This window comes from Lynx canadensis, chromosome B1, assembly GCF_007474595.2.
Source record: "Lynx canadensis isolate LIC74 chromosome B1, mLynCan4.pri.v2, whole genome shotgun sequence".
NCBI classification, from domain to species: domain Eukaryota; kingdom Metazoa; phylum Chordata; class Mammalia; order Carnivora; family Felidae; genus Lynx; species Lynx canadensis.
This window is the reverse complement of record NC_044306.2, coordinates 199,291,065-199,303,651: the sequence shown is the minus strand read 5'-3', so window position 1 is coordinate 199,303,651 and position 12,587 is coordinate 199,291,065. Positions and strand designations below refer to the sequence as shown.

General features: G+C 45.8%; 1 protein-coding gene across 3 annotated transcripts in view; it reads right to left on the bottom strand.

Annotated features, from left to right (window-relative positions):
- Nucleotides 1-12,587, bottom strand: part of SLC2A9 (solute carrier family 2 member 9) — a 256,488-nt gene that overhangs the window by 155,023 nt on the left and 88,878 nt on the right. For all 3 annotated transcript variants that reach the window (XM_030314204.1, XM_030314205.1, XM_030314203.1), the window contains one exon: nt 1,850-1,995. In XM_030314204.1, coding sequence (XP_030170064.1) covers nt 1,850-1,995 — 146 coding nt within the window. The remainder of the gene's footprint in view (nt 1-1,849; nt 1,996-12,587) is intronic.

The following is a 12,587-nucleotide window of genomic DNA, read 5'->3' as shown; positions in this document are numbered from 1 at the left end:
AGAGCTCCCAAAACCCTTGGGATTTCCTAAGAGATGAGAGTAATATCATAACAAAGCTCTTTAAGCCACACCCGCATTTATGTTAACGAAGTGACTTTGGAAGGCACCTGAGGATGGGGGCTGGGTATCCGTGGAGACAACCAAGTGACCCGGAACTTCCAGGGAGGGGACAGGACAGAGACTGAGTTCAGTCGCCAACGGCCAATGATCTAATCAACCATTCCTTTGTAAGGAAGCTTCCACAAACCCCCCAAAGGATGGGGTTCCAAGAGCTTCAGGTGGGCGAACACAGATTCTGGGAGAGTGACGTCCCAGAGGGGGCAGGGAAACTCCATGCCCCTCCCTCTGCCTTTCCCTGCGTGTCTCCTTTCTCTGGCTGTTCTGAGTTCTACCCTTTTGTGAGAAACCCGTCATCTCGTGGGTCGATGGGTCCCTGTGTTCTGTGAGCTGTTCTAGCAAATTAACCCAACTCAAGGAGAAGGTCGTAGGAACCACTGATTTATGGCCAGTCGGTCGGAAGCACAGGGGACAACCTAGACTTGCAACTGGCCTCTGAAGTGGGGACAGCCTCGTGGGACTGAGCCCTGACCCTGTGGGGTCTGACACTGCGTCCAGGTAGATGGTGTCAGAATTGCGTGGATTCACAGGACACCCGGCTGGTGTCAGAGAACTGCTTGATGCACGGAAAGAACGCGCACGTGAGAATCAGGGTCGGGATCTTGCTCCCGCTCCCACAGGACCCAGCGTGTCCCTTCTTAGCTGTGTGAGACACGCCCCATACATGGGTCTGGAAGCAGACAGACCCAGGTTCCGGTTTCAGCCACGAGTCAGGTCTGACCTCACCTCTCTCTGCTTCCACGTCCACAGCTGCAGAGGGGAGCCGCCCACAGAGCAGCCGTGAGGCTCGGGATGGCACAAAAAAACGAGTGCGCGAGACGTGCGCATTGTCATGAGCACTCCTATCGCTGGAGCAGGGGCGCCGCTCACGGGGCCGGTCAGCTGTGCTCCGCTCAAGCGCCAGACCGTGGCAGGCGGCAGGCACCACCCCCATCACCCCGAGATTCAACTCCTCCCAACCCACCCCCCAACCTTCCGCTGTTGGCGGGGAGGCCACGCTCTCCCTCCTCATCCCGGCGGGATCCTCCGACAGCAGGTCATCCCCTTCCCCTCTACCCAGAGACAGAGCCACAGCCTCCAGGCCTCTCTCTGGTCTCTGTAGGTCCTCCCCTCCCTTATCACCCTCCCCCCCCCCCCACCCGGGCGAGGCTTTCCTTCCTGCCAAGGCCAGAAGGCAAGTCAGCTGTTGAACTGGGATTCAAAGTCAGGCCCTCCTGCTTCCCAAAACAGAAGACTGCAACTAACATGTTTATGTAGGAAAGACAGAGTGAGGTAGAGCAGAGCAAAACATCTTGGAAAGATGCCCCAAATACAGTAAGTGAAAACAGCCAAGTTGCAGAACAATGCGTGTGGCATGGTTCCATTAAAACAAAAACAACAACAACTATATGTTTACATGAGTTTGTAGAAGCAAAGAAAAATGCCTAAATGAATACAAATTAGCTGCTGACAACAGTTATTGGGTGGGTGGATCTGAACATTCTGTTAAGGTTTGCATTTGTTATGTATTCTTTATGTTCTGGAAAAAAAACAAAAAATCAAACGCAGTCGAAGGAACTCGATAACTGACCTCCAGTGGTGAGTGAGAGGCCTGCGTGCTCAGGGACGCCACGGACAAGCCTTTGGAGGAAGGGCTCACCTGCAACCACCCCTGGTCCCGGAAGGGATGTGGGGAGCTGAGAGGGTGGCATCAAATGACAACAGACACGGTTGGCCGGCGAGCCGCACTTACCTTTCCCAGCAGCTCAGGCAGGCCTAGCAGCTGCCCCACGAACACGCCAACGCAGATGAAGATGGCGGTCACCTGCCCCAGAGAGCCACGGATTGCCTTGGGCGAGATCTCGTTCAGGTACATGGGGAGCGCGCTGAGGGCGATGCCTGTGAAGGAACAACGGCAGCTGTGAGAGGTCTGTCTTCTCTGTGGGAGGAGCACCCTGGTCAGCGAGAGGGCTGTCTCCCTCGAGGGAGATGGGTCAGGGCCCCCCCCTCTGCCGTGCCCTGATAAGAACAGTGCTGCAGCCACAACACTACCCCAAGCTTTCTGCACCAATCGCTGATGCTTTGACATGGCCTGTATCGTTTAATCCAGAAGGCATGGCTGGGAGGCAGATTTCATAGAAGGGAAAACAGACGATGTAGGTGGCGGTGATGGTGGTGACAGTGAAGGTGGTGGTGGTGGTGGTGATGATGATGAGGGTGATGATGGGGTGGTGGTGGTAGTGATGGAAGTGGTAGCGGCGATCGTGGTGGTGATGGTGGTGGTGGAGATGGTGATGGCAGTGGTGATGGTGGTGATGGAGGTGGTAGTGGTCATGGTGGTGGTGGTGGTGGAAGAGGTGGTGGAGAAGGTAGTGGTGGTGGCGAGGTGGTAATGATGGGAGAGGTGGTGATGATGGCGGTGGTGGTGATAGTGAAGGTGGTGGTAGTGATGATGATGATGATGGTGGTGATGATGGCGGTGGTGGAGATGGTGACAGTGGCGGTGGTGGTGGTGGTGGAGATGGTGATGATGACGGTGATGGTGATGGTGGTGGTGATGGTGATGGAGGTGGTAGCGGTGATGGTGGTGATGATGATGGTGACGGTGGTAGTAGTGGAAGAGGTGGTGATTGTGGAGAAGATGATGGTGCCGGTGGAAGAGGCGGTGGTGGTGGTGATGGTGATGGCAGTAGTGGTGGAAGAGGTGGTGATGATGGAGAAGGTGATGGCGGTGGTGGAAGAGGTGGTGGTCATGGTGGTAATGATGGTAGAGGTGGTGGCAGTGATGGTGGTGATGATAATGCTGATGGAGGGGGTGGTGACAGTGGTGGCGAGAGTGGCAATGAGAGCGGAGGTAGTGGTAGCAGACGGTACTGGTGGTGGTTAGCAGCCAACACACCTAGTGCTTACCAAGTAGCGGGATCCTTCTTATCTCTACGTTTATTAACTTACATATTTTCATAGTAACCCACTGAAGTAAATGTACTACCGTTATCCTTATTCTAAATATGAGGAAACTGAGGCACAAATGGAGTAACTTTCCCAAATCACCAAGTGATGGCCAGAGAGGCCCGAAGAGATTATTTGCCCAACAGGTCAGGTCTCCGATTCTAGAACTTGAGCTTCTCCCACTAGCTGACCGTGTCTCTTTATGTAAGTCACGGGACTCAGGTAGGGTAGATACTATTATACCCATTTTACAACATTTTATAGAGTGCTTGTCAGTTTCAAGAAGCCCAGTTTTCCACCTGTACCTGGGCAAGGCTATTCTCAAATCCCTTTACAGGCCCACAAAGGTCTATAGACCTTATCGCAGGCTGACTCACGGCTCGTCTGGAGCACAGACGGCACACCCAGAGCCACACTGCCTCCCGGGGAGAATCCCTGTAACTTACAGGCCATGAGGCCTTGGCTGGGGGAGTTAGCGTCTCTAGGGCTCGGCTTCCCTCTCTGCAGATGGGCTAAGAACTGAGCCTAACTGCACAGGGCGGCTGGGAGAGTTCGCGTCTGCTCACTGTGCAGTGCTCTATAAATCAGTGCCGACAGCACTCATTCTTATTGCCTGACTTTTCACCAGACTGTGAGGGCATCAAACATTTCTTTCCTTCCCTGGCCTCCCCATGCCTCTCGCACCTCCCGAAACACTCTAGGTACCAATCAACGTGCTTCAAGTTAAGCTGAATTCGCCCCAGTCGCCAGCCGTCAGAGAGGCCCTTCCTTTAAAAAAAGAAAATTAGGAGAGGGACTATGTGGCCCAATTTATAAGCCGAGGATCTCTTTCACTGCATCGCAGCCCAGAACAACTTTTCCTGCCTCACCAGAAAGGCAAACACGTTTAAGGTACAAAGAGATGGGAATTATCTGCAAAGTCACAACATAAGCCAGATGCTGTTTGAATTTTTATCCAAAATACACACGCTGAAAACAGCTGGCCTCGTGGAAGCACTGGCTGGCCGGGGACCAGCTTGGCACCTTGCTGCCTGGGGTGGGGAGCACCACAGGGGGAGACACGTACAAGGACTCAAGTCCCAGAGCCCCGGCTTCCTCGCCAGGTGACCTTGATCAAGTCAATTAGCTTCTCCTAGCCTCGGCTTCCTGATCTATAAAATTAGGGTAATAATTGCTGTCTATTTCTGTTGCAGTGGCAATGAAATTATCACACATAAGGCTTCTGCCTCACATGTGGTCACTTGACAGGCACTTAAAAAACTGTCAGTTTCCTTTCCCCGATGCTCCTCCTCCCCGCTGGGGCTAATCACCTCTCAAAAAATGAATGAGGAAATGATAAAGCTGATGGGAAAGAGGCGGTGAGGTGGCGGTGAAGGGCACAGAACCACAGCTGGGACAGTAATTATACCCCCTTCACACAGGTGCTGTGCACAGGTAAGATGTATGTGAAATGCTTTGCAGGTGCCTGCATACAGTAAGCTGTCGATAAGTGGTGGCCGTTCTCCTCTCCCAGCTGTGAAATGACATGGCAAAATGCGATGCTGGTGGCTAAACCGGGGCCGAATGAGGAGGCAGTCTACATGAAAGCCACCACATGCCAGTTGGCTGGGGACTGTCCCGGTTTTAGCACTGGAAGTCCTGCGACCCAGGCAAACCAGGGGGTAGGTCATCCGAGGCCCGTAGTGCTGCACCAGGCATCCCACACCCCTGAGTGGCCTCTCTTGACCCACGACCCCCATCTCTTGCCACTCTTCCTCCCCAGGGGCCCCCAGCCTTGGGGTTCGCTGAACCCCAGGAGCATACTGACTGTAGGATATTGGCCTTTGCTGATCTGTTTATCTGGAACCTTCGTTGTCACAGCCCCATAAGCTGACCCCCGCCTGTGCTTCCTGTCTTACCAAGCCCCCAGCAAAGTGACCTCATTTGGAGGTTGTTTGCAGATGTACTCAAGTTAAGAGGAGGTCATACCGGATAAGGGTGGGTCCTAAATTCAATGACTGGCATCCTTATAAGAGGTCATGTGAAGATACTGAGAAGGAGGCCATGTGAAGATGGGGACAGGGACAAGAGAGACGCCAGTCAGGGAAGGCCAAGGGGTGCAGAGCACAGAAGAGATTCACCCTCAGAGCCTCGAGAAGGAACAAAGCCTGCCCGTACCTTGATGTTGGGCTTCTGGCCTCTGAACTCTGATAGCGTGATCTCTATTGTTTGAGGCCCGCCCCCGGGAGACTAGCACACCTCCTCACTGAGGCCTTCCCTGGCCACCTGCTGGAACTGGCCCCTTCCCCAGCTCTTTGTCTCTGCATCCAGTCCTGGCTCCCCCGAGTGCTTAGTGCTTTCTGCATGTTTCTTGTTTGGTATTTACTCGACCGTCTGTTTCTTCACCCGCAGCCACAGTGAAGCTCCCTGAGAGCACGGCACCTGCAGCGCCAGCCCTGGGACAGACAGGGGCTTGATTAACGTGTGTTATGGGGGCCTGGGTGGCTCAGTGGGTTAAGGTCAGACTCCTGATTTCGGCTCAGGTCACGATCTTGCGGTATGTAGGTTCAAACCCCGCGTCGGGCTCTGCGCTGATGGTGCAGAGCCTGCTTGGGATTCTCTCTCTGTCTCTGCCTCTCTCTCTGTCTCTCTCTCAGTCTCTCTCTCTCTCTCTGCCCCTCCCCTACTCTCTCCCTCTCTCTCAAAATAAATAAACAAAAAAGAAACAAACCACGTACTGAATGGGTTCCCGCCCACTACTGCTCTACTGTTATTTGTTTAATCCCGGCTCAGAAAGGCCGGGGTCAGCAGATACCAGCGATCTGGAGTCGCGGACCCTGGCAGGCTGGTCCCTGGTTACAACTGTGGTCTATGGGAGCAGGCCCCCCGGTGGGCAGTCAGACAGCGAGCGGAGACTCCGAGAAGTGAGCAGAGGGCAGCCTGCCTCGTATCTAAAACATCACAACAGTCCCAATGTACCGAGCCTGCTACACCTTCCAGAAGGCCTTCCCCTTCCTCAGGGTGCACGGTCTGATGGTGTGCAAGGAGCAGTCAGGGCACACTCCCTCACACAGGCGAGCTTAGCTCTTCGATTCCTCTCAGAGTCCAATTGGATTGTCAGCTCTTAGCCCTCAAAAAGCAGAAGGGACCTCGGAAAACATTTTCTAGGGAAATCAGAGATGCTGAAAGAAATACTCTAGGGACACCTGGAAATGTACATTTTCCTACTGGGGTAAAGAAAAATTTGAGTCCAGTCCAAAGTATTTACTGAATGTAGTAAGTCTTGACTTTTGAAAATCAAATTATGACATATACTTTTTAAAAAGTTTTTTCAATGTTTATTTATTTTTGAGAGAGAGAGAAAGCAGAGTGTGAGCAGGGGTGGGGAGGGGCAGAGAGAGAGAGGGAGACACAGAACTCGAAGCAGGCTCCGGGCTCCGAGCTGTCAGCCCAGAGCCCGATGTGGGGCTTGAACTCACAAACCACAAGATCATGACCTGAGCCGAAGTTGGACACTCAACCGACTGAGCCACCCAGGCGCCCCAAATTATGACATATATATATATTTTTTAATTTTTTTTAATGTTTATTTATTTTGGGGACAGAGAGAGACAGAGCATGAATGGGGGAGGGGCAGAGAGAGAGGGAGACACAGAATCGGAAGCAGGCTCCAGGCTCTGAGCCATCAGCCCAGAGCCTGACGCGGGGCTTGAACTCACAAACCGCGAGATCATGACCCGAGCCGAAGTCGGACGCTCAACCGACTGAGCCACCCAGGCGCCCCAAATTATGACATATATTTTTAAATCGCGCAGATAATACACGTGTAGTCTGATGAATCATCACAAAATGCGCACGCCTGTGCAACTCCCACCCAGGTCAAGAATCAACCTACACACACACACACACACACACACACACACACACACAAGAATCAACCTACAATACCAGCCCCCCGGAAGCCGCACCCTGTGCTTCCTCGGGACCACCATCCTCTCCCTTTTCCCCCAAGGTCACCACCAGCCTGATGCTGTCACCAAAGATGCGTGTACACAGAATCACAGGAGATGTATTTCTCGGGTATTTCATCTCCTTTGTGTTTCTCACGAACGTGAAATGCATCCATGCTGTAGCACACAGCTGTAATCTGTTCGTTTTTATTGCTGTGTCATATTCCAACGTGTGAGAGTATCACAATTCATCCACCTTCCCATTGATGGACACTTCAGCGCTCTCCAGTTTGGGATTAACACTAACAGTGCCCCATAAACATGCTTACACAAGTGTGTAGATGCACATGTGTGGAAATATATATACACAGCAACCATAAGATATGTATGTTCAGTTTTGGTAGATAAATCCAGTTTCCCCAAATTATCACACCAACTTACACCTTTGTAAGAGACGTATGAAATACTTTGCTCCACATTTTTGCCAATATTTGGCATTACTGGTCTTTTTAATTTTTAGCAATTGTGGTTTTAATGTGCATTTCCTTAATTACGAGTGAGATTTGTTTTATTTATTTTAATTTCCAGTGTAGTTAACACACAGTGTTCTATGGGTTTCAGATGTACAATCTAGTGATTCGACACTTCCACACATCACCCAGTGCTCATCACAAGTGCCCTCCTTAGTCCCCATCACCTATTTCACCCATCCCCCCACCCCCCTCCCCTCTGGTGACATCAGTTTGTTCTCTATGTAGGTAAGAGTCTGTTTCTTGGTTTGTCTCTCTCTTTTCTTTTGCTTGTTTACTGTTTCTCAAATTCCACATATGAGTGAATTCCACATATGGTATTTGTCTTTCTCTGACTTATCTCACTTAGAATAGTACTCTCTAGCTCCATCCACGTTGTTGCAAATGACAAGACTTCATTCTTTTTGACGGCTGAGTAATATTCCATGACATCTCACATCTTTTTTATCCCATCATCTATCGACAGACACTTTGGGCTGCTTCCATAGTTTGGCCATTGTAAATAATGCTGCTGTAAACATGGGGTGCATGTATCTCTTTGAATTAGGGTTTTGTATTTTTGGGGTAAGTAGTGTGATTACTGGGTCATAGATACTGTTTTTAACTTTTTGAGGAATACTAATGTAACTTGTGAAAATGCCTATTTTGTCTCTTAGCCATTTTTGTAAGAGATGTTCTGTCTTTTTATTATTGATTTGTAAGAGTTCTTAATGTATTCTGTGTATGAGCCCTTTGTCAATTTCATTCATTGCGAATATTTTCCTGCTCTCTGTGGTTTGTCCCTTCATTAATGGTGATTTTTTTGTATGAATAGAAAGAAGTCTTTAATTTTAATGTAGTTCAATTTATCAATTCTTTTACTTTAAACTAGTGCTGTTCTGTCCTGTTTAAGAGATCTTTCCGTGTCCTAAGATGATGAAAATATTACATGGTATGTTACCTTCTAGGATATTTATGGTTTTACCTCTCATCTTTAGAGCTATAATCTACGTGGGATTGATTGTGCGTATGAAGTCAAGGAGTGTTCAGGTTTCATTTGTAATGGCATTAAAATGTCAGGTGTCAATACAAATGCAGTATTGCCACCTTGGATGGCGCAATCTGGACTTTATCCCTAAGACAACTCCCCAGAGAGAAGCAGCAGCAGAAAACTACAGATAACAACTCTTGAACAATAAGCCTCTGTTTTGCAAAAACAGCTACGATGTACCAATAATAACTGACGTTATACCTGTAGAACTTTCCTGACCATAGACATAAGCAAAAAGGGGTTCTTTCACGGTTGCTGGGATTATTACTTTCCTTCCTGGTTACCCCAGGAACTCATGTTTCCGGAAAGATGCAATACATAGAAACATTCCATTTAAAATAAATTTCACATAAAATATTCCAAGCAGAAAAACACAGGTGCATATTAACATTTGCTCCCTTCTTGGAGTCTGCAGTCCCCATCAGACTACCACTGGGTCCTGTTCCCATACAGCACAATCACAACTGAGTACCAGCCTGCCAGGGGCTGCAATTCCCAACCACTGGTGACCCCAACTGACCTGACATCATTTATTGAAAAGACGCTCTTCCCTTCAGCTCTCCAGCTACACCTTCACCACAGATAAGTGTCCATATATGTATGGCTCAGCTTCAGAAGTCTCATTTCTAGTCCACTGATGTATTTCTCTCTCTTTGCACCAATCTGCACTGTCTGAACCACTGTAACTTTCTAACTGTTGATGCCCCACAGATTAAGTTCTCCCATTTTTCTTTTTCTGGAAGATAATCTTGTGAATTCTCAGCACTTTGTATTCCCATGTACATTTTAGAAGCAGTCTGAAATTTCCATTTTACAAAACCTGCTTGGATTTGCTTGGGTTTGTATCGAATCTATAGATCAGTATAGAGGGAACATCATTATAATGTTGTCTTCCAACTTGTGAATATGGAATACCCCCCATGTATGTGTCTAATTTCTTTCCATGATATTTTATAGATTTTTATGTAGATAATAAGGAGATTGGAAATTGCACATTTCCCACTAGACTTATTCGTGGGTATTTGACGGTTTTTACAGCCTTTTAAATGGTATAGTTTATAAATTTCACTTTCTACATAAGAATACAATTGCTTTTAGTGTATTGACCTTATGTATAGAAATAAAATTGCATTTAGTGTTACAAGTACACAAGTATGATGACTTTTTATCCAGAGACCCTGGTAGCCAAATCCACTCCCTCATTCTAAAGTTTATTTATAGATTTAGATGTTTTATGCATTCATGACATCGGTGACAGATGACAGTTTTAGTTCATCTTTTCCAATCTTCATACCTTGTGTTAAAAAAAAAATTTATTTGCCTCGTTGCATTAGCTAGGACCTCTCGTACTATGTTGACTCAGAGTGGTGACAGCATGTATTTTGTGTCGCTCCTGAGCTCAGAGAAAAACCTATCAACATCTTAGTACTGAGTATGATGACTGCTGTAGGTCTGGGTAGACAGCCTTCATTAGTATAAGGAAATTTTCTTCTATTCCTCGTTGGTTAGAGTTGTTTTTACATTTTTTTTTTTTTTTGCCATAAGTGGATACTGAACATTATCAACTGTTTTTTCTGCATATGTCAAAATCATCACATAATTTTGTCTTCAAATGTATTCTATAAATATGATGAATCACCCTGACTGATTCTCAAATGTTAATCCAATCTTCCACTGCTGACGTAACTCAGCTAGGTCTTGACCTATTATCTTTTTATGTTTTATGTTGTTTACCGTTGAAATTGTTCGCTAAGTCTTTGCTTAGGATTTTTATATCTATGTTCCTTAATGATATTGGCCTGTCATTTTTTCCCTGTAGAGTTCTTATAAGGATATGCTATCCAGGATACACTCATCTTATCAAATGAGCTGGGAAATATCCCCCCTGGAAATGTTTATACAGAATTGGTATTGTTCTCTCTTAAGGAAGCTTTGAATCACCTTTGTTGGGAGGTTTTTAATTATATGTTCAACTTATTTAATAGAATAGGACTATTAGATACTCTAATTCTTCTTACATCACTATTGGTTAAGATTTCTCTTTCTAGGCATTTGTACACTTTAAGTTTTCAAATATATCACATCACAATATATTCTTATCTCTCTAATGCTTCAGGAGCTGGCCATTTAAAACCTAATATTAGTTATTAATTCCTTCTCTTTTTATAAATAGTCTCACAAGGGCTTAGCAATGTTATTAATCTTTTATAGAACTCACTTTGATCTTGCTGATGCACTCCAATGAAAATTCCCTTTCCAACTTCTTGAGATGGAAATTTAGATTACTGATTTTTAGCCTTTTGCATTTGAAGTTATAAATTTTACTCGAAGTATGGCTGTAGCTGTAGTCCACAAATTTTGAGATGTCTTGTGTAGTATTTTCATTATCATTTAATCCAAACTATTTTAAAATTTCCATTGTGATTTCTTTTTGTCCCTCTGGTTACTCAGAAATACACGTTCATTACTTGGAGTGTGTGTCAATTACATCTTAGTTTCCAAACCTGTGAAGATTTTCTACTTATACTTTTGTAATTAGCTTCTAACTTAATTCTGCTGTGGTCAGAGAACACAGTCTAATAGTAATCCTTTTAAATGTGTTGAGACTTGCTTTATGGCTCATCATATGGTTGATTTTTGTAAATGGCCCATGAAAGCTAAAAAGAAACGTGTGTTTAACCGTTCTAAAGTTTAATATTCATATGTTGATTAGCTCATATTTGTTAACTGTGTCATTCAAACATTCTAGCTACTACTGATGTTTCTGTCCACTCGTTTTATCAATGGCTGAGACAGTATTTCTCATTTCAGTCTGGCTAACTTTTAGCTTATACTCACTTTCAGTTTATACATTTTGATGCTTTTTATTAAGTGCATATCAAATTTAGAATTATTATATTCCTGACAAACTGAATGCTTCATCATCATGAAACCTCTCTCATTGTCTTTAGTAATTTTTGTTGCCTTCAGATCTACTTAGGCTCTTATCAGTACTGCCGAACCATATTTACGGGCTTGGGTTTGCCTGGGATTGCTTTTTATATTATTTTATTTTCAATCTTCCTATGTCTTTACATCTAAGATACAAACAGCATATACACAGGTATTTGATTTATCTGGTGTAACCATTTTTATCTTTTTAAAAAAATTTTTTTTAATGTTTATTTATTTTTGAGAGAGAGAGAGAGAGAGAGAGAGAGCATGAGCAGGGGAGGGGCAGAGCGAGAGGGGCAGACACTGAATTGGAAGCAGGTTCCAGGCTCCGAGCTGTCAGTACACAGCCTGACACTGGGCTTGAACTCACAGACTGCGAGATCATGACCTGAGCCGAAGTTGGACGCTCAACCGACTGAGCCACCTAGGCGCCCCACCATTTTTATCTTTTAATTGGAGTACTGAGTCTATTTAGTGTTATTCTTGTGTTTAAATATAACATCTTACCATTTGCTGTTCTATATGGCACTCTCCTATATTCGGTTTTCTCTCCTCTCTTGCCTTCTTTAGGATTAAGTATTTTTAAGTCATTTGATTGTTATGTTATTTTCTCTTCTTTAAATTATTGCTCTAGAGGTCATTTCATGAATCTGTGTCTTAGTGAAATCTAATATAAAGTAGTACATTTAGTATTTCCCAGACAATGCAAAGAATGTAATACACTCCAATTTCATGTACTGCCTTCCTGATTTATATGCTATTTTAGTTGTGTATTTTAATTTTTCTGTCTTCTTCTCTTCACACAGGCACACACACACAGACATGCACACACACAGAAACACACACAGACACACACACACACCCCTGTATGGTACCTGAACATCGTCAGGTAGCTATGCTGTTATCTGTACTGTACATGTGAGGAAAGGGATAGAGGGATAGAGAAGTCTGTCTGAGGTCACCCAGATGGTAGGTAGCAGGGCTGGGACCAGAATCCATCCTTCAGAACACCTCACATGCTCTCTGTCATGTTAAAATTGGACTCAAATCATAACATATGCTCTTACTTCACAATCTCCTATTGTCTGATGTTGTTTAATGAGTAAACGATATAGCTCC